The 27,776-nt window shown below is 35.7% G+C and overlaps 1 protein-coding gene across 2 annotated transcripts in view; it reads left to right on the top strand.

Annotated features, from left to right (window-relative positions):
* LOC116408858 (autism susceptibility gene 2 protein-like) overlaps positions 1-27,776 on the top strand; it is a 319,748-nt gene that overhangs the window by 153,771 nt on the left and 138,201 nt on the right. For both annotated transcript variants that reach the window (XM_031896972.1, XM_031896971.1), the window contains exon 2: positions 19,575-19,781. In XM_031896972.1, the coding sequence (XP_031752832.1) occupies positions 19,575-19,781 (207 nt within the window). The remainder of the gene's footprint in view (positions 1-19,574; positions 19,782-27,776) is intronic.

Raw genomic sequence — 27,776 nt, 5'->3', positions numbered from 1 at the left:
TAATCTTCCCTTTTAGTAGACAAATGAGCTAGAGTTTTTTTGGTAGGGTTCTTTATTAATTACATATAATTCTGTAATATATAAAGGGATACCAATAGCACCCTAGACACTATAAAAATATTGATCAGTGCCACAAGATATTGGAAAAAAAACCAAATAACAGAACTTAGCATAGTATTGTTAGAACTCAACATAAACACCCACATTTGAAATGGATCATCAACAGTGTGCTTTCATCATGAATTGTCAGTAGGGAGTTCTATCCACTTAAGAGGCGACCTCTAAAGTGGCGGGCACTGTCTAAAGAGTGTGGGGAAGGATCACTCTAATTCGTATTGTGTTCTACAGCCCTTGGTCATTAAATGTTTATGCTGTGTATATGATGTGTGAGGATGTCTCCGTATCCATTTCATGTTCATGTTCAATGTTCATGTTACTTTTTTATTCTTTACAATTCTTTAGCTTCTGATAAAGCAAGAATTGTGATGTTGCCCTTTCCTTTCATTTCTGTTCATTTGTTGTTCTTGAGGGATATGTAAAATGATATAAATGTATATGTTTGAAATCCAGCAATCTCTAGCAGCACCTTGAGAGGCCATTGATTTTTCCTCTTATACATTTATACACCTCTAGCTTTCTTTGTTGTCTAAAATAGATAAAAATCCTGAGTGGCATGCTAGATAGCTAGATAGATGATAGATAGATAGATAGATAGATAGATAGATAGATAGATAGATAATGAAGGTGATCCACACACTAAATATTATTATTTGTCTGTGTATGCACAGTAATACACAGTTAATACTTTTAACAATTGTAGCAAATATGGTAACAAACACTTGCAACAATAAATATTTAGAATATAGGTCTGGTGGTAAGCATCAACCTTAGGGCCAAAGTGAATTGAGGTTAACTGAGGCATGGATAACAACATTACTCAAGGAAAAGACTATGAATGCTTGGAGAAGTAACACAAACATTGGGATCATGGAATATAAATGTACTCTTTATAGAAAGCAATAGTTTATAAATGGTGATGAGCAAAATTTTTCACCAGGCATGGATTTGGTGTGGAAAACACAAAGAAACACGTAAGGAAATGAAAACAAAAAAATAACCATTGACTTGAATGCTTTTTGCGTAAAAAAAAAAAAAAATAATGCAGAGAAAAAAGGCTTATTGGCTTCAATGCGTTTTGTGTTGTTTGTGGTGGAGAAGAAGCACATGGGGGGGGAATATAATAACTATGTATAAATACATAAGGGGATCATACAATTAACTCTCTGGTGCCTTGTGTACCAGCAGGTCCTTCCAGCAGCCTCAAGGGAATCCATTTAGATTAGAAAAAAGGGGGTCCCATCTTAATATTTGGAATGGGTTTTCTTTACTGTGAAGAAATGGAAAAAGCAGATATACACTGACTAAAAGATAAAACGGTGCATGGTGTAATACCCAGGAGCATTTTCATATGCTCTAATGTTCCAGTGTACTGCATTGTGCTTAAAATGATATTGACACTAAAAGAATACTTTCAAAATATTAATGTAAATAAGGTTGTGTTGATCAATTTTTGCAGTTAACGCTGCTTCCATAATTGTTACTTGAAGTTCCTAAACTTGACTGTTTTGCCAACCTGACTGGCCCTTCTCAGCCTGTCAATTATACTGTAGCTTCTAATGCTTATGGACTCCTGCTGCACAAATATGGCTGCCCCCTCATACAGGGACATGGGAATCAGGTAATGTAAAAGCATCAGGGAAAACTATAAATCGCATGCAATAAAAATGTTATGATAGATGTAAAAAAGGTTTAATTTCTGGTGTCAGCATATCACTCTCCATGTCATTTCACAAGGGTCTTGCCAATATTTTTTAGTGCAGCAGTAAATTGTAAAGTAGATGCATATTCAACTCTGTGTGCATTGTATAGTATAGTGCTTTGTATCTTTTTAAACCTTGTGTGTATAAGCCCTCGAAAAAATAATTTGGAAGTTTTAAAAACATAAAGGACAGTTGAGAAATTCCAATAACAAAAGAATGTGTACTTAAGATGTGGGCCTTTGGCCATGGGGCATACAGAGCATTGGCTGCAGGAAAAACGCAGGCTGATAGCAGCAGAGCTAACGCTCTATGTGCCCTTGGCCTTATGTTACAGTCGACCAACTGCTGCCTGAAAAGTTGGATATCAGCATTTTTGAGACATAGTTACATGCATAACTAATACATCCAGCAACTAAATCAATAGATGTGAAATTATTTAAAGAGAATTTGCTTTGGCCCTATTACCTGATAGCTAAACTAGTCAAACTAGTCAAAAGTTGAGTTTATATTTTTGGGGAAACTTTTTAGTGTCATGTATTTTAATCTTTCTGGTGAGGCTAAAGTACCATAACCTGGCATTTAATGTCTGGAATCACAACATTAATTGGATTCTTAAAGGTCATCTGTAAAACATATATTATGTTCTGCACAGAAAATCAGCAACGAGACCTGACTGATGAAAAGAGTAGAGACATTTTGTTCCTAATGAATGAAGGAATTAATTTTGATTGCTGAAAGATCACTGTGAAGCAACTTGACATATTCCATGTAAACTGTTTTTTGCTTAATTATTTTACTAAATTTTGATTTCACAAGGATTTTCACAATTTTGGGAGATAGCTGATAGCCACAGTTGTGGCGAAACAGCTGTCGAGGATGCGAGCAGTGAGGAAAGAGGGGGTTCAATATTCAAGCTGAGAAATGAGGGGCTTTTTGCAGTTTCACTGTAGGTGAGAGCCTAATTGGAAGGATACAAGTGAACTTATATATTTGTTCTTTTCACTACATGGCCATAGCCAGTTGCTACATATAATGCAGGTGATTTTAATGTGGATACAATTGAAAACAAGGAGATAAGTACATCCCTGTTTTTTACCCCAAATTATTTAGCAAGATAGAAAAAATGTTGCTTGTGGAGAAAAATCTTGTTTGACATACAGTAAATGGAGTTTTGCGACTAATTGCTCACTATCATCACCGCCCAAACAATATGCACTTAATTCCCAGCAACAAGGCTCATTATTCGCACAAGCCCTACAACTCACTTAAAGGGATATCAAAACTTGCATATATATTTCTTCAAGGCATTTGCATTGCTGCATTTATCTTTTGAAGTGCATTGGTACCACATATATTTTTTTGGAGACGGCCCCCAATCTTGACTGCTCTTGTTTTTAGGATGGGAAAGTACTTTTTTAATATAAGATAGGGTAGGAATAAGGGATAATTGGTATTCCTTATATATTGTTTGTAATTTTTTTCAAGGAGATGTTGAAACAGTCAGTATAGTAATAGTATTGTATACAACTTACATTAGCTACACACTGTCCCTTTCTAACATTATCTCACTGACTTCAATACTCCCTGCCTGCTTGTAGGTCAACAAATGTATTTTTTAGTTGAAATATTGGTGTGTAGGCAGTCATCTCAGTACATTGTGCCTGAGTCTGAGCTTTCAGAATGAGCCAGCACTACACAATAGAACAACTTTCAGGTAACCTATTGTTTCTCCTACTCCCACGTAACTGGAAGAGTCCCAAGCCGGACTTGGATTTCTTACTATTGAGTGCTATTCTAATATCTACTGGGAGCTGCTATCTTGCTACCTTCGCATTGTTGTCCTGCTGATCGACTGCTGGGAGGGGGGTGATATCACTCCAACTTGCAGCTCAGCAATAAAGTGTGACTGATCCCATGGTTGTGGCACTCTGGGAAATGCAGAACATGGCTAGCTCCATGTGAAATTTCAAAATGAAAAAACAGATTACAATGCAGGATACTGCTGGAGAAGCTCTATTAACTGATGAGTTTTTAAAAAAAAATATGTTTTCCCATGACAGAATTCCTTTAAGAAAAAAAGTAAATCAACATCCCCTGCCCCCAATGTTCTCAGAATGATTGACTCAAATGGAGGAAACTAGAGGAATGTCATATATTTATCAGAACAGGAGAAAAGAATACTGGTAAATATAAGCCCCCTGGGTAATATACTTGAAAGCCTTGTAACATACTATTTACAGATTTAATTCGGTTAGCTGTTTATTGACTTTTCTGTTACTGTATTTCTTGGATATGTTATGTTATTGATTGCCACCATTTGCTTTGTCCGAGTAAGAGAACCTCTATGAGTTACTAGCGATCATTCCCCCTCCCCTTTCTCTTTCCTGTGCCCCCTCCCTTTTAAAAATGAAACTTAAAGAATATTTTAAAAATGTAGTCACCAATCAAACAAAATTATATGGCATGTTATATGGCATGTTACTATTTGGCCAATGGAATCTATACACAATTATGACTTTGGAAGGCTGTTGCCTATGTCAAAAAATACCCACAGTCCCTGTTAGAAATACCATATTTTATATACTGGACGTATTGCACCATCCTTAAGGATCTTAGGGGGAAATTTAATATTAGTCGGTAATAGAAATGATTTGGAATGTAAAAATTTATTATGGGCTTTGCGAATGTGGAAATTGTTTAGAGACCACTTTCAAGAGTGGAAGAAAGTTTGCAAATGTTATTGTTTGCGGCAGTGCACAGTGTATGTAATAAAACGTCTTAATGAATAAGTTAAGTTTGCTCCAAAAGATTACATCACCTTCAAGCATGACTTAAAAAGTTTGCAATGTGCAATTAAAATTTGCAATGCTATAACAATCTAATGAACGATATTACATTGCAAAATGCAAATTTTTATTCTTTTTCGTGTACATTTTTTTTACTTTTATTACATTCCCACAGTAGCCATAATAATCAAGGCCTTTAAAGTTTTTAAATGTAAGGTTAGGTGATATCTTTTAGTGGCTGAGTAAGTAAAAATTGCAAGCTGTTGAGATTATATTATTGCATCTCCTCTTCATTCGTAAAGACATTGCAGCCTGAAGAAGAGATCTAATACTATCATCTCAAAAGCTTGCAGTTTTTACTTACTCAGCCAATAAAAGATATTACCTAACCTTATATTTTCTGCAATTTTTCAATGGCTATCTGGTCCAACACCTTACTATCACAAATTGTCAAGCAGAAAAAAGGTTGGCCTGTTATGTAAACTGATGCTACAGGGCTGATTATAAAATCTAATGCCAATTTGCACTCATTTCTGAGCTGCTATGTACTTTTAATCTTTATTGTTTAGTAATCAGCCTTAAATTGTGACATTATATTCTATATATGCAGAATATTTTGAGTCAGTCCCTAAGCTCAGTAACTGAAAGCAGCACAGAGCATGAGCAGGGAATCAGCAGAAAAGAAGAAGAAGAAGATGGGGAGCTACTGGGGCATTTTTAGAGACACAGATCGTCCCTGTGGTTGCTGGTACAGAAACCCAAACAATAATGTACACATTTTCTGCCCTACTTCTTTAGTTAAACTCTCATTCTCTTTTAAAGTCAGCTGTATAAACCACAACAAAGTAGTGTGCAAAGTGGGTTACATTAAAAAATAAGTTTCCTTTTTGTCAAGACCATCATACATATACCCACATAAAAAGAGTTGTCTACGTCACTTGATACAAAGAGTCGGTGCAAACACTACTCCCACTACTACAGTTACAAGTTACCACACAAAATGTAGCTACTACTATATGACACGAGACAAAACATGTAAATTATGCACTAACCACATCTAGAATGGGTTTTAGGGAGATGACCATCGTTTGTATTGCTATTTGAGATTTCCATGGCTTTTACGAAGCAAGATTTCATTCTCATGCACCAATATAAGCATAATATCCTCAGAATATGCTATTTGAGAAATATGCTACAAACTATTTGAAGCAACAGACATTTTGCTCAGGATCTGAATTCATGTCAAAAAGGATTTAACCACTCTTTCAAATCTGTAATTTTCCATATCAGGACATAGCTGATAATTATCTAGTCTTCACCAGCCCTAAAATTACATGTAATCCAATGTGACAAATAGCACATAGGATTTTGTATTTTTTTTTATTGAATTCATTCTTATAAAAAGAAATAAAATGCTGCCATGAGTTGCCTGTACCAATGGTGTTTATATACTAAGTCCTCACTTTTGTTGTTGATATGTCATACTTTATAGACATTCATTAAATGTCTCATTTTTTCAGTGACTATCTTGCTTGTAGGATTAAAAAAAGAACTTGGCACTACATTATTTCCACTGAAAGCCAGCATTTGAAGTAATTGTATCTCCTTCTGTCTGAAAAAGATGATTTGTGTTATTATTCTCTCTGTAACTGACTGGGCAGCCTTTGTTGGCTCCCATTTGTTGAAATAATAAAGCAGTAGGGCGCTGCGTGTATAGATGTGCACATTTCACTTTCAGTGTATGTCAATCCCAATTACAATGGCTCAAACCATGTCAAAGAAATACCACCTACATAATGGCTGTTGGAAACTTTACTTAACATTAAATGGCAATTATTTAACAATTATTTGGAAGACTTACATCCTATGTATTAGAGAGACCTTGGACAAAATTACAATGCAGTAACCTCCACAAGAGACTTGAGGAAGAGGGGTTTCAATAATTACTGGCATCCCTTAATTCCTCCTTTTTTCCAGCACCAGCACCTCCCATGGGAGCTGGGCATCTTGCATTGTCAAAGGAGAATCGGAAATGTGTTTTGCTGTGGGTCCTGGGAAAGTGACCTTATGCCAGCCTCTTGGGAACCAAATCTAAATTATTTTTGCCCACACCTCGTTACACTCTGGCCGTATCCTGTCACCCCCCCTATGCTGCCCCCATTGGGTTATTTATTATTATGTTGGATTCTCAGTGTTGCATTCTCTCAATGTTATGTAAAGAGTACATATAGCTGAAATATACATATATTAAATATAAAATTTACATTAATTTGTCTTTGCTGGTTTGTTGCGTATTCTAAACCAGCGTTTTTCAACCGCTGTTCAGCGGCACACTAGTGTGCCGCGAGATGTTGCCTGGTGTGCCGTAGGCAGGGCCGCAATTTTTACTTTAAAAAAAAAATCCGGGCCCTGTCATTGGTTGCGCCCCGTGTGTAGGGGTGACGTCAGTACACACGGGGCGCAATGTTATAAAAGGGCCTGTGTGCGGTCGCGTGTAGGCAGAAGTGCAGAGGCGGCGCGCGTGAGGGGAAGATGCTGCTGAAGCCGCCGAAGAGTAAAATGCTGCTGGGCACCAATGTATTAGGGGGGGCCACGGGGCACACTGACTTATGGGGGCACTGCTGCTGGGCACCAATGTACTAGGGGGGCTGGCTCTTGGCACCAATGTACTGGGGGGCACTGCTGCTGGGCACCAATGTACTAGGGGGGCACTGCTCTTGGCACCAATGTACTAGGGGGGCACTGCTGCTGGGCACCAATGTACTAGGGGGGCACTGCTCTTGGCACCAATGTACTAGGGGGGCACTGCTGCTGGGCACCAGTGTACTAGGGGGGCACTGCTCTTGGCACCAATGTACTAGGGGGGCACTGCTGCTGGGCACCATTGTACTAGGGGGGCACTGCTCTTGGCACCAATGTACTAGGGGGGCACTGCTGCTGGGCACCAGTGTACTAGGGGGGCACTGCTGCTGGGCACAGAGTTAAATTTTTTTACATTTTCTAATGGTGGTGTGCCTCGTGATTTTTTTCATGAAACAGGTGAAAAAAGGTTGAAAAACACTGTTCTAAACAACTTTAGTACCATGTGAACATTCTCTTTAAATGGTAGACAAATGCTAAAAATATTTAAATTAACTCAATCTAAACCAAGCAATAGTACTTGCTTCAGTATTTTTAGTCATTTTACATAGGTTGACCGTGTCTCTTGTCTTGCAACTATTTTTCAGTCAACAGGAGACACTCTCCCAATAACATTAAAAAGAGTCAGATTACTGTAGTAGCATGCTAGTAATTATAGTTACAAATCCATATTAAGTCTGTATAGAGTTGTGACATAATTTGTAGCTGTCAGGACCTGTTTTTGGGGCTGATTTACTAGAATTTGTTTTTTTTTCTGGCTGTCAAAGTCAAGTAAACTCTGATTATTCTATTCCTCTGTTATTCTAAGCCTCCATAGGACTCAATGGTACTCGACGAATTAAACCTGACAAATTTTTTTTGCCAAATGACAGGATTTATTTTTGAAAAACTCAGATTTTTCGGGTGACAATTTCTGAAAAACTCAAGTTTTTCAAGAATCAGTATCGGAGAAATCAAGTATTGGCAAAAACCCATTCATGGAACTCGAAAATATCTAGAAGTCAAAAAAAAAGTTGACTGTTTTTTCAAAGTTGCTTAGTAAATGTGCCCCTAAATGATGATCATTATTGAAGAGCTATATATCTTGTGACAAACCTTTGTAAACCTGTTAATTTAGATTGAATAATGTTCCGCCATATTATGCTTTATATTATAACTATGACATGTGAATTAACTGAAGTACATGCTTGACTTAGAAGAACATACTTAAACCCTCTTGATGTACAATTTTCTCCTTCTTGAATAAGTACGGCCCTTGTTCTGTTCCATTACCAAGGAATGTTAAAGGGAAACTCTACCCTAAAAACATTTTTGCATTCTTATTAAAATGTCATTCTAAGCAATGTCTAAAATATATTAAATATATAAAGAAATTCATAAATAAAGGTACCATTTTTTTTTTTTTTTTAAATCTTTGCCATTTTGGAATTCAGAGGCATGGAAAAAATGAATTTTAGATTTTTTGGGCAGGGCCCTCTTCACCTCTTGTATCGGTTATTGATTGCTTTATATGTTACTCTGTATGTCCAATGTATGTAACCCACTTATTGTACAGCGCTGCGGAATATGTTGGCGCTTTATAAATAAATGTTAATGTAATGTAATGTAACTCTTAGGGGCACATTTATGATAGCTTGAACCTTCAGGCAAACTAACCCCACATGAGTTAATTGAGGTTTTTTTTCCCCGAGTAGGCTTTCTTAAATGATAAAAAGTCCTGCAGCTTTTAGTTGCTGAACTTTTTATTATTTAAGGAACCCTGCTTGGAGAAAAAATCCTCAACTAATGGGGTTTCCTTTATGATTGCTTCATCCCAAAGGCTCAAACAATCATAAATCTGGACCCCCATTATTTATCAAATTTCAAATATGTGAATTTCGTTTTTTTTCAGTTCTAATAAACTTAAAATATTACCAAACACAAATATAAACATATAATTGCATATTAAAAACTTGATTGAATTAAGCTGTGAAAATGAAAAAAAAAACAACATTTTTCCTAGGACAAATCCAATTGGTTTCTACATGAGCCTGAAAGCCTTTAGATAGTTTTACATTTGAGTCATAATATTTACACTTGATAATAAACACTGAACATTCACGTTTTGAAAACTGTACCTCAAAATTGCAAGGTTTTGCTAAAAAAAAAAATTCAACTTGCGGAAAAAAAAATCATATTCAAACCTTGAAAAAAATCAGTCCATTAGTTTTTATATATACTTCAGTGTAAGATGCATTCAAAATAAATTGTGATGCACATCAGTACTTTGAAAATATGCTTGTTATCATGGAACTGTAAGGTAGAGGGTAAAGTATATAGAAAAGAAATAATCTCTGCAGGAAACAAAAATACTGAGAATGTCTATCACAATCTACTAAACTAAGTAAAGGGTGATTTCTGTATTACATATTGGGCAAAATACTGCTTTTAATAGCTGTTCCTCTTAGCTACATCCCCTGGTGACCCTTGATAACTGAGAGCAGAAATCTATGATTATTAGCTCTACAGCTGTAACTGTCATTGGAGGTTTCTGGGAATGGCAGTGCAACAACGACTGGAGAGCCAAGGGCACCAAATCCCTGTCCCAGCGATTAAATTATTTGTATTGATTTTGGTATTTCTTTATACACACTCAATTTATTATCTTAGTCAGTGGTTTCCTCGTCTAGTGGCAGTTTTTTGCCAGTGATAACAATCTACCTCTAACTGCATGACAAAGCTAACAAGATGAATGAGATTCACTTTTAACGGAACAGTTTGTTGGGAGCTTTGTACTTAAATCTGAAGCTCCAAGGAGGTTCTAAACAGGTGGCACGTCGTAACCAGGAGGTATATCATCATTATAACCCATAAGGAAGATTACAAGAGGCAGGAAAAGTCTATATTTGTACTGAGATGAGTTTGTTAAGACCTGACATATATATGCTTTGGCTTCTGGACTGTTTATGCAAGTGGAGGATATTACAAGCAAAGCCTTATATAAATATTTTACAATGTTAAATCTGAACATGCAGTTTGGAAACTGTGCATATAAAGAAACCATTACTGATTATACTTGTAATTGCTTCCAGGACTTTCCTTTGTGCACAGTTATAAGGCAACACATGCTATAAAAAGTGGAAGTCAAAATAACTAATTTTCTTATTGAAATGTTTTGCAAGTTTCAGGGATCTTATGTATTAGTATTGCTATGATATACTATACATATTTGCATCTATATAGAGGGGTGCATCAGAGGTATATTTAATAAACTACAATCACATAATATCAAATACTTCCCCTACCTTCTCCCCATCCATGTTGGTAGGAGTCAGGCTTCCATACCCAAGTAGTTTCTTTTTTTTTCTATAGTGCTTCAAATGTATTCAGTTTTAGTTTTAGGAAACATGCTGTTATATGAGGCATCAACATTTTACAAGAAAGGAGTAAAATATGGGGAGTCCTATCTAGACCATGCCTGTACTTTATTTCATGTATAGAGGGTACCTAGCATGGGCACTTGCATGAAAGGCTTTATTTCATGCCAACAATAGTAAATAATTGTTTACAAAAGTGAAAAAGGGGAGTGTTCTTATAAACAAAAATCTGTGCTACTCCCACACACATGAATTTCAGTTTTCAGTTCCTCTTACTTTTGAAGTTTGGCATCAAAATGATGGCCATGCCCAATTCTTTAGGTGCAATTTTATTGCATTTTTTTCATTCAGCCCACATTGGCAACCTTGGACCTACCTCCACCTTCAAGTCGGAGGAATCTGCTTGCATCATTTGCCACAACCAGTTCACGGTCCCTCAGACTGTTGGGGGGGGGGGGTGGCCTATAGTTTGGGAAAAAAACCTCAACAATGTAATTTAAAGTGATTATTATTATGAAGGGCAGAGAATGGCTATAATAATTTGGACACCTACATTTCAGCTAAAGAAGAGCCAACTGTTTCATCACCCCACCAATCCCTTACTGAGTCCAAAACGCAGTACAAGATAGAGTTAGTTAAACTATTGTACACTACCATTAATAAGAGGACACGGGATTCAGTGAATATCACTGTATTATACACAGGGCCGTAACTAAGGGTAGGCAGAAAAGGCAGCTGCCTAGGGTCCACGGCAGCGGGGGGCAGAGGGGTGGGTAAATGGCTGCGATGGGCCGTACCCACAGGCTGTAGTTTGAGGACCCCTGCTTTAATAAATGACATAAATCTGTGCAACAACTGTGCCAAACTTTGTGTGACTGTAACTGCAGTTGGAGCTCTTACATAAACCCTTATGTCTTCCCTTATTGCCAAGACTTGGAACACATTGACTACACGCCAAATATGAACTTTAATCAGCTAAAAGAACTGTATTTTATACATCCTAAATACAAATAATTTGATATTTTATTAGGTTCAAGAAAAGCAATGGTGTGAGCTTTACCTAAGCTAGCAGTCATGAAAAGCTATTATCTTGAAAGCAACCAGTAAATAAAAAGCATGAATTATAATACTTTATTGTGATCTCTATAATAAATTGCTACCATGTAAATAGTGTCCTCATTTACTTATTAGTTTGCTGCCAAGGCACATATTACATCTATTAATGCGTAAATCATTCAGTACTATTCTCAGACTACAGTTATTTGCTGAAGAGGAATTATCATTTGCATTGTTCAGCAGCTGCTCAAGTGCTTTGTGCAACTTCATTTACAAGGACACAAATGTTCACTGTCAGATATAAAAATGTATAGTAAAATATTTATACACAAATGCAGTCGTTTACAGTAGATGGCTTTTTTGTTTTTGGAATGCACATATCTACCTTGCTACTTACTGGGTCAACAGGTATAGCACGTCACTTTGGGTCCCTGTGGAAGGCTCCATTATAGACTTGCTGTGACCCTTACTTTGTTACTGTGACTGCTAGTTTACCTTTGATGTGAAATAGATCCAAGAGATGTCTCCTGGCTGAAGTTTCATGGCAATGGAATATTGAAACACAGAACAAAGAACAGAACAGAAAAGAAAAACTCTATCGGCATAAATATGAGAATGTTTATGAATGACTTCAGTTAAAATATTTTTAAATGGTTTTTTTGTCCAAATGTGTGACATTATTGTTTATGTAAATTTTGGATATGCCTTTTATACCAACAATCTTTAGCATTTTTCAGGGAGGTTAAACAGAGTTAAGACTCTAGTTCAACATGGACAATTGTATAAGTAAAAGATACCACCCATATAAGCCCTGTTTTTATCATTTAAATAATGCTGGAAATAAGCAATTTTAATTAAATATACATTTTTGTTGAGGAAAACAGTCCATTTCAGTTTGTACAGTATTCCTATTAAAATACTAATAGACTGCTAAGGCCTATTAAAGGAAACTTAACCCCCCATAAAATACTGCTCCAACTTCCGCTTGTGTGTCACGTGCAGAGGAGCGGAGGTAGACTCAAAAATGTCTGCTTTTTGTGGTTTCAGGTCAACCTCCACTCCATTCAGCTGCGTGTAAATGTTTCTTGCTCAACATATAGGAATTCCCATGTTCTTTGGTTACTTGAAGTAGGATTACCAGATTGACATGTTACAGAACGATAGAATGTTTTCAGCCACAGGAAAGAGGGATTATAGGAAAAAGGAAAAATACAGTGGATAATAAAAAAAATAGATGGGTTATATTTAGTTGCTGTGTTTTATGGTCTATATGTAATTCTATGCAATAACTGGACCTGTTAGCTTCTATCCCTCTGATATTAGTTTATGGTCACTATGTTCTTGGCTATGCACCCAATTCAGTAGATTACAAGTCAATCTCTGGAAGCAGATAAGGACAGACCACTATATAAGGAGAAAAAAAAGACCATTAGGTTATTTATGACTGCAAGTGCAGTGTGCAAAATGCAATTTTAGAGAAAGTCTCCATGTTTTTTTACCCACAATGCAACATTTTCCCATAACATTAGCAAAATGCAGGCACAATGCGCCTATCCCAATTGTGGCCGATACTGCTGACACAGTTGTGCTGAAATTCTTGGGATATCATCATTTCTGGCACTCAGTAGTGATGAGCAAATTTTTTCACCAGGCATGGATTTGCAGCAAATTTCCACATTTCGCCATTGGTGAATTGTTGTGCAAAACTTTTGTGAAAATTCATTGCGGAAAAATTTGTTGCATGTCAAATTTGGGTGCGGGCGTGTCCAAAAAAACCCACATGCTTCTCAAATCGGGCACGCTCGCATCAAAAAAGGGCGCAGGCGTGGCACTAAAGGGCGCGGTTGCGGCAAAAAAGCGCAGGTGACAAAAAATAGACGCAGGCGACAAAAAAAGACGTGGGTCGGCAAAAAAAAAAAAAATGTGACAAATGCGTTTAGTGAATTTTTTTCGCCGTTACGTGAATTTTATGGCGAAGCGAAATGGAAAAGATTCGTTCATCACTAGCACTCAGCAATAAAATTATGTCTACACCTGATTCTACAGTTCCCTGTATCAGTAGGCACCCTGGATGTGAGGATAGAGGAGCAGAGAAATGGCAAATACCTTTAATAACTGGCAGTTTTTGGTCAACAACTGCGCCTAATGGTGTATGGCCTCTGTAAATAAGCCTTATAACTCAAACAATTGCTGTAAAGAAAAATAAAAAATAAATTGGTGGGCCATTAAGAATAATGTGTGTGGTCGTAAAAGCTGCAGTGGATAAAATCTTCAGTCCTGAAGCTGCAGTGGATAAAATCTGGTTTGCGATTCCCCGCAAATAAAATAACTAATTAGATTAATACATTACCACTTTCTCCTTATGTATTCATATATATTACTTTTATATATATATATTATTATTTTATATTATATATTACTATTACAGGTATGGGATCCTATTGCGTAGAAATCTGTTATGCGGTGCCATTTCATGTCTTATTTAATTATACAGTTGGGCGTATTTGTTTTTTCTGGGATAATAAAATGTAACTAAAATAGCATAAATCCATACAGAGGCAAAATTATTCAAAGTTTTTTAAAAAAAGTGAAGTGTTTATTTAATACAAAATATTCATTTATAGTAACAATTATGTTTTACTGGTCATACAGTGTTCCAAATCAAAGTTTTAACAATTGCAGATAAGTGAGATAAGTGGGCAGGTAGCTTAGTTATTTTGTAAAACACATTTGGGCTAATTTACAAAACTGGGGCAAGTTTTGTAAATTGAGAAGCATTTGTACCTTGCCGCAATTTTCCTTTTTGTGGCCTGAGCCACAGCTCTTAGTGTTCTAAGATTGGGTGCAAAGACTTGAGGCTCTCTCTATACATGCAGTGCTGCCTGATAAACAACTACCTTGTATCAGCATTTTAAAAAACAAAGGAATAGGTTATTTGGCTTGTGATGAAAATGATCATAGACTAATATGTTGTGTAAATGTGATAAGGACCTAAGACTACGTACGAATTAGTGTGGCAGTGAATGAGGAACAAGCTCTGTAAAATGTTTTGGCACTATTTATATAGAATTATTACCATAGCGAACATATTTTTTTTTTCTTTGTTCTGTAGTTGCTTACCCTGCCATTTAACCATTACCATAAAATATTAGCTCATTAAATACAAGCTTTATACATAACATCTGTCAAAGCAGTACACTTAGCAGACACCCATCAGTACAAAACACATTTCCAGTGCAGTACAACAGGGCATTGTCAGCTTCTTATATTTTGGCTAACCCCAGAAAAATTATAGTTCCAATTTGTGCCCTCTTGACAAAACAGCTGCCATTTCAGATCAACATCAAAAGCAATCACTTATATCAGTGCCAATTAACTGCTGATTCCAATTTTAATTTTTGTGTAAATACAGTTTGAAAACTTGGCATTGTGAGGCCCTTATAATTTTCTGGAGAATTGTTTATGGCCTTAATATTGTTGGCATAAACATCTGCTACTGAGCTTTGTTTCTAATAAAATATCCATAAATATTTCTGGTTTATTAATTGTGATTGTTTTATAGCTCCATGCTGTTTTATGCAAGAAAAATAAATGAATTGTTTCAGAGTGGGGAAATGCTTAAGAACAAAGGCATTTTGCTATAATACTCCATAATGTTTCTTTGTGTCTTCCCTAATAAATGGTTTTGCCATCCTCTTTAAACTCGTTATCTATGCTAGGTACCTCTTGGTTTCTGCAACATGGTACTATAATAGAAATACACTCGTAACTTTGATGAAATAATATGCAGGAAGAGATAATATTTAATTGGGGACCTCTTTAAAATGGCAGTTAAATTATTTCCACTAAGTGCTGTCAACTTTTAGAAAATGGGATCATGCATCTCCTATACATGGTAACTGGAGAAGCATATGTTGCCAACCAATGCCTTGGCTTGGTAAACAGAAGCAGATTGCCTAAGAGAGGATAACAAAATTGAAAGGGGAAGAAATTGTCCCGATGTATTAAAAGGACCATGGCACCATGTAAAATCCTCATATGGAAGTTACTTCAGCCATTCCTCCACCACAATATACTTATATCCATTTCTGCCATCCAGTTGTGCTGGGCTCAATAAGATGCTTGTCAGTTGTCTTAAAGAAACAGTAACATCAAAAAATGAAAGTATATTAAAGTAATTAAAACTGTTGTCATACACTGGTAAAATTTGTATGTTTACTTTAGAAAGAATAATGTAGTTTATAAAGATAAGCTGATAGCCATGGGGTTAGCTAGTCAAACTGAAATAGGGCTAATAGAAATAGTAGATGCTCTGTAAAACATCATTGTTTAACATGAGCTCAATGAATATTTGTCAATGTTTTTTTTTTTTTTTTTTTAAGCTAAAAATGTCAAACAGGGAAATTGAAGCTATTACTTGGTTGGACCTTGCAAGGTAGATAATTAGATTACCAGCACACTTATAATCCTCCTCCATAATGAACTGCTGATTATCAGTAAACCAAATCATTCATACAAAAAGGAAAGATGGTGGTTGTAAAATATGAAACAAGTTATCTACCTTGCAAACATGGAGTAGAAATAACAAAAACCATAAGAACACTATAGATTTTTCATGATTAAACAATAGACACAAGCCCTATTCATTGAGCTCATGTTGAACAAGGTTTACTTCTCCTTTAACTACTTTTAGGTACAGTAACATTTGCTTTAATAATAATAATAATAATAGTATAATGCTTAAGCTATCAAATGGCTTTTTAAATATGTTTTTATAAATGTACTTGAAAAAGAACCTTAACTGCATTACATGCAGTAAATCATATACAGTATCTGTATAAACATTAGTTATCATTAAAGAAAGAATATTGATATTTTATGAATCAACACTGATGATATTTGGGCAAAGTAGTGTTGGTCCCTGTCAAGAAATATACAACAGGGACTAATATTATTTTAGCCATTCCTCCACCAAATATCCTTATATTCCTCTCTGCAAATATCTTCTGTATCCCCTGTATCATTCTGCTTAGGTTGAAAGGGCAATAGCACATGGAGTTACCTGTAGCCAGCTACTTTTCGCAGCTTCAAAATGCCAGAAAATACCCTGCCATAGACAGTACTGAGAATTGTTTCTTCTAAAACACATGTAGAGACAGTTATCAGCATCATCTATTTTGTAGCCACGACAAGTAGCTCCATGTGTCATTGCCCTAAATATTTGCAGATAGGAGTCACTCTGGGCTCGATAAGATTGCTTGTCAGTAGGATTTAAAGAAACAGTTACACCAAAAAAATGAAAGTATGTTGAAGCATGTTTGAAATAAGAAAATTGATATTTGGTGACTAATATACAGGTGATATCTGGGCAAAGCAGTAACGGTCCCTTTCAGGAAATATATAAGAAGAATTAACTGCAAAAATAGATAATACAAATGTTGAATGTGTACTATAATTCTGTTTTTTGTGTTTATAAAATCCCATTTCACAGATGAAAAATTGCACTTTGTTCAGAAAATATTGCTTGTTTTGGCATTAGCATCATTAGCATATTTAGACATGTAGCTCTGAACTATGATAAATGGTAATCAGCAAGATCGTTTGAATAACCTTTTATCTTTGACATTTAATTTGTCTACTTGGTATCTCCAGTTTGTAAAGTAAAGGCTGTTCTAGAGGAGTTTAGTATCTCAAAGATAAGGGCAACAATGCTGTTTACAGATTCCATTTGTTTCAAGATAATAGCACGGGTGAAAACCTTCTACAACCAACATGCAAAGGTGATTTGTGCTATGGTTAATTTAGATTCTAACATCGTGAACTTTTATATGTAATGCTGATAAAGAGAGATTTACCAAACAGACTTTAAATTTTACATGATTTAGGGCAATTATAGATTGCGGGGAGGGGAGTTGTTTCACCTGTGGGAAATCGACTCTCACCAGAGCAACAAATCACCCAAAAATATCCCTTTAAGGAGAAAGAAAGTCATTTTGGCATTTTACTGCCTATAGATTTTCCACTTTAGTGCCACCTAGAACAATATGTTTATGCTGCAGAAACCATACCTGAGTAAACAGCTTAAGAAACTTTCTCCATTTGCTTAAGATAGCAGCTGCCATTTTAAGTAGCTTCCTGCCTGCAGTCTAGCCGTTATAGCTCAGATCACACATTCCTAAGGGAGTGGGGAGGGAGTTCTCAGCATTCTCGTGGGAGGGGGAGGAAAAGAGGAGAGAGAGAAGAGAACTGCGCAGACTCTAGCCAAGGGAATTAAGGATGTTTCTGAGAGAGGAAATCAGACACTGGAACATCATGTTTACAAAAAAAGAGACAAGAAATCCTTTGTTTCTTTTGATAGAGGACTCAGTGCAGCATTACTGTGAGTGTTTATGGCTGTATTTATATAGACCTTTCTAATAAACCTTACTCAGTTTTTACCTTTCCTTCTCCATTAAATGCTCCATGTAAAACACTTAACTGCAGGCAAAGGGGTAAGAAGGCACTCCAAGTAATAATAATAATAAACGTGGGTTTCTGTGATTCAGTTGCATGAAAAAAGCTTTTCTTATTAAATTGAATCTGGTCCTATATTTGTTAGTGTCTTATTGCTTTACAGCTTAAATTCTAGTTATGTTTTTATTCATTCTTGCATTTCTTTGATGAGTTATTGATTAAGTACATATGGAATCTGGCATTTAAATACGTGTATTGCATTGCACAACCAGTGAGGACCTGGAACTTTAAAGGGGTAGTTCATTTTTACATTAACTTTTAGGGGCTGATTTACTAACCCACGAACGGGTCGAAATGAGTCCGATTGCGTTTTTTTCGTAAAGATCGGTATTTTGCGATTTTTTTGTATTTTTTGCCATTTTTTCGGCGTCTTTACGAATTTTTCGTTACCAATACGATTTTTGCGTAAAAACGCGAGTTTTTCGTAGCCATTACGAAAGTTGCGTAAAATCTTGCGATTTTTCGTAGCGTTAAAACTTGCGCAAAAAGTTGCGCTTTTTTCGTAGCGTTAAAACTTACGCGAAACTTCGCACCTTTTAAGTTTTAACGCTGCGAAAAAGGCGCAACTTTTCGCGTAAGTTTTAACGCTACGGAAAAAGCGCAAGATTTTGCGCAACTTTCGTAAAGGCTACGAAAAACTCGCGTTTTTACGCAAAAATCGTATTGGTAACGAAAAATTCGTAAAGACGCCGAAAAAATCGCAAAACATACGAAAAAGTCGCAAAATGTTCGTTTTCAAGTCGGAACTTTTCCAATTCGGGTCGGATTCGTGGGTTAGTAAATCAGCCCCTTAGTATGTTATAGTTAGCGATGAGCAAGTTTTTTGCCAGGCATGGATTTGCATGAAGTTCCGCAGAGAAATTGGTCTTTGTTATTTAATTATTTATTTCTTATAGTGTTGTATTTGCCTTCCTCTTCTACATCTCTCCAGCTTTTAAATAGGGGTAACTGGCCTCGGCAGCCAAAAAACTATTGCTGTGACCTTACAATTTTCTTATTTTTATTGTCACTTTTTATTCCTTAGCTTTCTATTCTGTCCCTATTCATATTCCAGTCTCTCATTCAAACCACTGCATGGTTGCCATGGTAAACATGACCCTAGCAACCAGCAAAAAAATCCACAAATAAAAAATTAAACCCAAATGCAAGTTGTCTCAGAATATCAATGTTATTGTCATACTAAAAAGTGAATTTAAAGGTGAACAACCCCTTTAAAGCACTGATAACACCAAGAAATGCACCTGGGGGCCAAATGATTGAATCATCCTGCTTGCACCCACCTTATTGGTGACTGAATCTGATAGAGATCTTACCATAAATGCTTAGCTCAAAAAACATGCAAATAAAATTAAAAATGTAAATTTTTGGTGCAAATGTCTAAAAGATAAATTATTTTCTTACAGAAGGAAGGGGCCTTGATGCCAGAAGAAACAGATGAAAAGCAGCAGACACCACTAACAAAAAAGAAACGGGAAATTTTAAGCAATGGACTCCCTTATAAATCCCAGAAGAACAACAAATTAAGTCCTAACTACGGCTCAGACAGGGAAAATGACCGCAGTTTGTGCCAGCAGTTTGGAAAGAAGACATTTCAGAAGAGATATAAACAGGTAAGCACTTTGCTAAGTTACTTTTAGGCTGTTTATATTAGTTAGCACTCAGAAATATTTCTTTCCTAATGTGCCATTTACACTGTGATTACATGCCATTAACACAGCCGCTTTACCTGGTTTATTTTACTAAGGCAAAGAAAAACATTGCACTTTTATTTGCCTCTCACTGAGACCCAGCTGCTTAAATAGTCACAACATTCACTGAGATATCTGTGCAGTTGTTTGATGCAGTTGACATTTGTAATTTATTATTTATCATTAAATGTGATTTATGTTCTTGTTGGTTAGGTCATCCACTTGTATTATGTAATGTGGATTCGCGGTACCAAGTTATAATAGCAAGAAAAGACTTGTAAGCCTTGTTTTTTAAATCACAATAATGTCTTTGCATTTGGTTTTAACCTAGATTATTTTTTTTTTACATTTCAGATTATATAATCAGATTATATAATTTAGTAAACTATTGACTGTATTTTGCTCATTTTTAAAACTAAGTAAATGTGTTTTAACATTTATGAAATGTGTTGATTAATGAGTCTTCAGTGTGACTTCTGTGACCTAACTGATGTCCTTCAACCCTGATTTTGTGTAAGGCAAAACATTTGGCTTGAGTGCCTCTAGAGTCGCTGGGCAACAATTCAGTCCCCACACAGTTTTACCATTTTTAGTATCACTAATCATCATTTTTAAACTGCTATGGTGGTCTGGAATCTTGATTGGTGTTTTAATTGTACTATAGGGGGAGAACGGGTCTTTAGAGGAATAAAAGGTTCACAGCTATTATACAATCAAGCACATCTATCAGTTTGCAAATTTGCAGAGGTTTAATAGAAGAGATGTATTTAGTTGAGTTGGTGTGTGTAGCTTTATTTCCTTTCAGAGACTGGCTTTTGACTTACAAACTTTATTAATAAACATCACTTTGGTCGTTAGGTTGTAAGATATTTTGCAAAGTGACGGGTGCAGTGATTTAGTATATAATTCTACTCACCTTCCTCTGTGGTCTTATAGTTTGCACTTCAAGGGTTACTAAGATATTTCTCCTTTAAAACAGGAACTAAAGTTTAACAAAGTCACAAGCCCAAGCTGCATATCCTTTAGCAGGGAAACCCTGTGCCTTATATCTTGATAAAGGCATCTTGAGCGGAATCAAAATGTTGAATGAATGAATAAACATATTCATATACATTTATTTCTTCAAGTCCCCTGAGTGCTCCTGTGGAAAGCTCCTGCGCCATTGTGCTACTGATGTTTGGAGTGCAACACTTCTCTGTGTGTGTGTGTATGTACAGGTATGGGATCTGTTTTCTGGATTATGAATTGTGCCATAATTCGGATCTCCATACTTTAAGGGGGAGATTCACTAAGACACGAATGCTCGGAGCGTTCATACGAACACTCCGAGCATATTCTCGACGATTTTTTCACGCTCGCGTGACTTTTTTGTGCGGCCGCCTGACTTTTTCACACCCGCGCGAAAAATTTGGAAAGGCTCTACCGCTGTTTACAATGGTCAGTACGAAAATTTTGTGACTTTCGGATCGCCAATACAATATTATTGTGAGCAATACGATTTTTTCATAAGCATTTTCGGGATAATTGCGCACTTCGGAAATTTTCGTTTCAGATCCGAATTTATATATATATATATAATCTACAGTTTTGTCATTTCCCTATGGGGCCAGACTGTGTGCCTCTGCTCCCCCTGCTGAACCCAGCTTCCAGATAACCCACCCTTTCAGTGATGTTTCAGTTAAGGACCTAAGTGATGCTGGGTATGTTTTGTTAGGGGTTTGGTGTTGAGTAGAGACAGAAAATCATCATTGAAAACAGGGTGGGGGGAGGTTAGTAGATAAAAGGAGAGGGATGTGGCCAGTAGTTATTCAATTGCATGTTAGAAGTTTGAGCACAAAAGTGCTATATTGCTGCTAGTTCTGCTGGGAGGCAATGATTTTTTTATTCAAAAAACTATTTTGTTGTTCACAAAAATTTGTAGCATATAATGAGTAATGTAGCCTCTATTAAAATTTATAAAGATATTGGAAGTCACCTCAGAAATATGTTACTTTGGCCTCATTGTTTTATATGGTCATGTAAATCCTCAGTGACTAATATCTTTAGAAATAACAGGAGTATGTACTGTATATAAGCTAATAATTCTTTCAGGTTCATATTACAGGGCAGCTCACAAACCAGGGGCATTCTACATCAGAATTTAATTATCAACCTTGTAGCATCAGCTACAGCACACTGTTGATGGTTTCTGACAATTCCAACAGCTTCTCAACAGCTGCCTAAAGCATATGGAGCATGTGAGTGTCACTGACACTGAATATTTGGCCTAACGAGTTTCAAGATGTTCAGCTTCTATGGATAACTTTAAAGGTCTGGACTATTACTGTTAAAGAGCTGCTGAACCTCTGAGCTAGCACAATAGGTTTAGTATATAAAATTCATATTCTGTGTTAGGCTTTAGTTCTCCTTTAAAGGCTGATCAGACAAAAAGATGTTGAAGAATTTAAGGAACTGATACTCTGAAGAAACAATTTTTACCAGCAAAAAGTTAAAAATGTAGTTAATTAACTGTATTTTGTACAAAATAATAACACTTGCCTCCCAGTTGAATTATGCCAAAAGGTTATAACTACCAACAGGAGTTCTCTTGCTGGGTCATAATTAATTTAGTTTGTTTAGTTAATGTTTAGTGATGAGCGATGGCAAAATGTGGAAATTTGCTGCAAATCCATTCCTGGCCAATAATTTGCTCATCACTATTAATGTACTGTTTGTTAGTATATGAGTCTGCACATCAAGGTTCACACAATATCATAAAATAACAGAAACAGAGTTGAATCTTCATAAATACAATATGTCAAGAGACAGGAAGATGTACTCAAAGATACAACCTTTGAGAATTCAGAAAAATATATACCAATGTGATTTTTCAGATTTCAAATGTTTATCTGATCTCCCAGTCTGCACAAAATGAGGAGAAAACCCACTGGTCTGGCTCAAGTATTTTTGCAGTTTTTCAAAATATATCACATACTGTATACTGCACTATATTCCTTGAATACTGCAAAATCTGTACATATGAAGTCATTAACATAAAACTTTACAAGGTCTGGGTCACACTAAAACATTTTATTGCTTCCTGCTCAGTTAGCTGCTGCCAGGTGAGAGTGCTACTTTCTATTCAAATTTAATATGCCCATATTCAGAATCCTTACTATTGCAAGTTATATGATTGATTGAATGAGCAATTGTGCCTCTAATCATTTTTGTTTTCAGTTCCTTATAGGTAATGTATGTTTTGCAAATATGTCAACTCAATCACCAACGGAAAAAAGATTTCTTACCAATGCACAGTGTATATAATAAAACATTCTACTGGAGTTATGCAAGATTTAAGCTTATCTTAAAAATTAAAATAAAATGAAAAGTTAAAATCAACCAACTAATAGACATTATTACGTTGAAAATGTGTTTTTTACATGTTCTGTGACTTGTTTTGTCACATATCACCCTAAGAAACCTACAGTGTAGCATCTTAGTGGTAGTTTAATTATGAAGAAACATCATATTGGCACTTTTATTATATAAGTTGTTTATTTGGTAGAAATAAGTGTTCCCCTCAGGGGTAGGAGCTGTCAGCTGTGACCTTTTTCAGTATCATTTTGGGCATTATTCACCAAAGCCAAAACATGGGTTCTGAGGAGCCCTTCATTTGCGAGTTTATGTAAGGAAACCATAAGTTCTTTAAGATTTATTTAAAGTAAACTCTTAGCTCACAAAGAGTACCAGTGAGATTATTCATAGGACCATATATACATCCATACAGTTGAATTCATGTTATAAACTATAAATACTCAAGTCTGACCTTAAAGGAGAAGGAAAGTCATTTTGGCATTTTACTGCCAATAGATTTGCCACGTTAGTGCCACCTACAATGCTATATTTATTCTGCAGAAAGCTTTGCCATACCTGAGTAAACAGCCCTAGAGACTCCCTCTGTTTAAGATAGCAGCTGCCATTTTAGCTTGGTCTCAGTAGCTTCTTGCTGCAGCTCTAGCCATTGGTAGCAGAGATCACATATTCTGATGAGAGGAGGAGTGAATTCTTATGTAAGGGGGGAGCAGGAGTGACACTGCACATGCTCAGTGAGCTCTGGACAGCTGTTGAGAAGCTAAGGTTAGGAGTCGTTTCAAATTATCAAGCTGAACATGAGGCTGGCCTGTCATTTAAGCTAATGCTACAGGGCTAATTATTCCATTCTTATTCAGATTGCACTGGTTTCAGAGCCTCCATATACAGGTATAGGACCTGTTATCCAGAATGCTCGGGACCAAGGGTATTCCGGATAAGGGGTCTTTCCGTAATTTGGATCTCCATACCTTAAGTCTGCTAAAAATCAATAAAACAGTAATTAAACCCAATAGGCTTGTTTTGCATCCAATAAAGATTATTTATATCTTAGTTGGGATCAAGTACAAGGTACTGTTTTATTATTACAGAGAAAAAGGAAATCAGTTTTAAAATTCTGAATTATTTGATTAAAATGGAGTCTATGGGAGACAGGCTTTCCGTAATTCGGAGCTTTCTGGATAACGAGTTTCCGGATAAGGGGTCCGATACCTGTACTAATAATCTGTATTCTTTACTAATCAGCCATATACTGTGACATTTATATTCTATTTAGACAGTATATTGTGCGTCTGCCCTTCTTTTTTCTTACAATTTCCTTGGTATTTATTGAACAGGTAGTATAATGTATTCATCTACTTAACTCATAGCTCTGACACAACTTAGATCTTTAAGCTTTCATCAGTGAGCTAATTAAAGCTTTTACTTTAGTACCAGTATGAACATTTCTCAACCCTTAATTTTCATTTCAGCTTTTAACAAATATATTTATTAAATGTCTGAAAATTGTAGAACAGGCAATAATTAAGCACTTCAACATACACCAGCATTTTAAACCTATTAAAAGGAGTGTTTTAAAGTAAATGAGGTATACTGTATATTCTGAACTTGATCCTAAAATGTAATTAGGATAATTAACTTTTGCTGGATACTAACAGAGCGATGAGAAAATATGTAGTATGAGTATGTTTTTAAATTAACATTTTGAAATAAAATAAATGTTATTTTATTTGGCAGGGTCTCTGTGGTTTCAGTTCTACAGTAATTCAGTTGCTTTCAGGTTTTTATCATTTTAAACATTTATTATCTGGAAGCTACAGTACTATAACAAATAATTATAATAATTATTATTATTATTAATAACAATTAATTGGTCAGTGCTATAAATAAACAACAAACTTGGTGTTAAATATACAGCAATTGATAAAAACCAAACAATGCAAAATTATAAAAACCCTGACTTTGCTTACAGTTTAGAATTATGAAATGGTAATAAAAACGTGCAGACATAATTATCAAAAGATTGGGTTGTTAGGCCAACAATAGCATGGTTAAAAATATGGTGAAAGTTATACAGCTATACAGTGCATGAATAATGGTTGTGCTGGGGGGGGGGGGGTTAACCATTTCTCTCAGCCTTAAGTTTGAATGTATCAAAGAATTTTGGGCAAACGAATGTGGCAAGTATTGCAGGTGTATGTATTGTGCTTATTGTCTGCTCCATAGTACTAAATTATTTTCAGTTACATAAGGAGTAACCCATACTCATAATTTATAAAAGTACAAGATTTTACTTACTACAGCTATTTCTATTCAGATTTTCTACATATATATGCTTTTGTACCCATAGGTTTCAATGAAATTTACAAACTTAGTGATGTAAAGTGATGCAAATGATAACATTTTGCTGTAAATTATACTGTAATTCTTATATATGCTGAAAAATTTCGCACATCACTAATCATTGCAAGTACAGTAGTTTAGTATATAAAATATTGTATTGCTATGGAAGTTATCTTTAATTTCTAACTTGCCATAGAATACAGAATCTATGACACTGGCTGTCAAGGACCAGACTACCATGTTCTATCTCTACAGAGATGCTATGTTTCTGTATTCCATTCTAGATGCAGAAGCTAGGCGCATTGTCTAATTTCTGAAATGATTAAAGTGCACCAATTGTATAACTGCATGGGGGTCAAATGTTTTATAACTGCTTCCTGGTCATATAAATGTAAGTGTGCAGTTAGGCGCATTTTAAAAATGTAAGTTTAAATCACTGGGTGCTTGCCAATTCTTAAGCCACCCCCAGTGACTAAATGGTTTACCCCAGATTGGAACACCTCTTCTTTGCCCAGACTGGGGAACTTTCCAGCAAAGTGTAATGCAGACTTCTTCATCCCTTTCTTGCACGACCCTGGGAGGAAACATGTGCAGTATAGTATCTTTTCCAACTTTACTGTACTGTGCAAATGTAATCAAGGAGTACCTGGAGCAGGGATGTAGATGCTGAAAAGTAATATTTTATTTTTTACTTATTTAGAATAGCCATGGTAGTAGATAGTAAAATATTTTAGTTACAAGGGGGTGACTAACAGATTGGCAACCCCAGTTCTCCTTTAATATGGTTTATAATTTCTGCGCCAATTTATTTTTTACTCTTTTTCTAGAATAAAAAATAAGATATAGAAGGAGAAGTTAAAAAAGGGGGAAGTGCTGCCTTATAATGCTCATAAGCATCTGAAATTGAACAAAGGTACTGGATTGAAGGAAGAAAGGGAAGAAATCAGCCACATGCTTTCGCCAACATTGTAAAAATAGTGTATTTCTCATAAAAAGCTCTCCAGAATGGCTTTACCTATCTAGTAGCATTTTGTCTCTCATTGCTCTATCATTTTGTCATTCAATTCAACTTAAACTCAAACATCAAAACTTAAACACCAAAATTGATCCTTCCTGCCAGTGTTCCATTTTTGGGTTAGGAAGAAAAGTATTTTTCCTCCAGTGAAGATAAATTGGAAGGTGTTCTTTGAGGGGTCATGTATGGTTTTTTTTGTCTCTGAATTTGTATTGTTTCGGAAATTTGTAGAGTTTTGGAAAAGTTAAAATAAACTGACTTTTTTAGCTGATTCACTAAAGGTCGATAAAACGAATGCTATTTATAGCATGCGTTAAAAATATTATCACTTCTTATTTTTTGCGACTTAACGATCGATTCACTAAAAGGACTCTTGTAATAATTAAGAAGCGATGTTCTTTGCGTTATTTAGCTTGCGATGAGTGGAGCAAACTCCATTTTGTGTTGCCATACGCGAATGAACCACTATTTTTTTTTAAGTACTGCCTGCCCCAAGTAGGTGTTAATATTCGCACAGATGAATGCGATATTTTGCAAGTTTAAAGCTTCATATGCTTTTGTGAATCATGCGTTTCTATTTCTATTTGCTAATTAACACAATGTGTTAGAAATAACGCTTTGCGATGATGCGTTTTTTAGGCGCATGCGATATCCGGATTAACGCATGCGAAATGACTTTGATGAATTGGTGCTTATTTATTGCATGCTTTTTAACCCAAAAAAGCATGCGATAAACATTATCGACCTTTAGTGAATCGGCCCCCTATGTATCTATGGGGCACATTTACTAAAACTGTTTTTATTTTTAAAAATTTTAATAAACTTGTTTCCACAAATGTCTTACATTCACTAAAATGTCTGAACTGAAAAAGTCAGTGTGAAAAAAGTTTCGAAGCAAAAGAAGGATCTTCCAGGAAAGGGAAGGGACATCTGCCATTGCCTTCTAAATGATATTGGCAAGTTTTAGCTGGCAAATTGTCGGATTAGGATTTTTAGCCATTTGGACACATAGTAAATCTCGAAAATCTCTGTGGCTTTTAACGAGAAAAATCCAAATCAAAATTAAAAAAACAATCATACGGTTAGTAAGTGGCCCCCTATGTGTATATAACACATGTATTTAATAACTGGATATAGGTCCAAATTATCATATGCTGGACCTGAAAGATTGAAAATATTGGGTGGGATCGGATTGTATACATAGACATATC

The sequence above is a fragment of the Xenopus tropicalis genome, chromosome 2 (genome assembly GCF_000004195.4).
Source record: "Xenopus tropicalis strain Nigerian chromosome 2, UCB_Xtro_10.0, whole genome shotgun sequence".
In the NCBI taxonomy this organism is placed as follows: domain Eukaryota; kingdom Metazoa; phylum Chordata; class Amphibia; order Anura; family Pipidae; genus Xenopus; species Xenopus tropicalis.
Note: the sequence above shows the minus strand (reverse complement) of the source record. Positions and strands in the feature narration are given on the sequence as shown.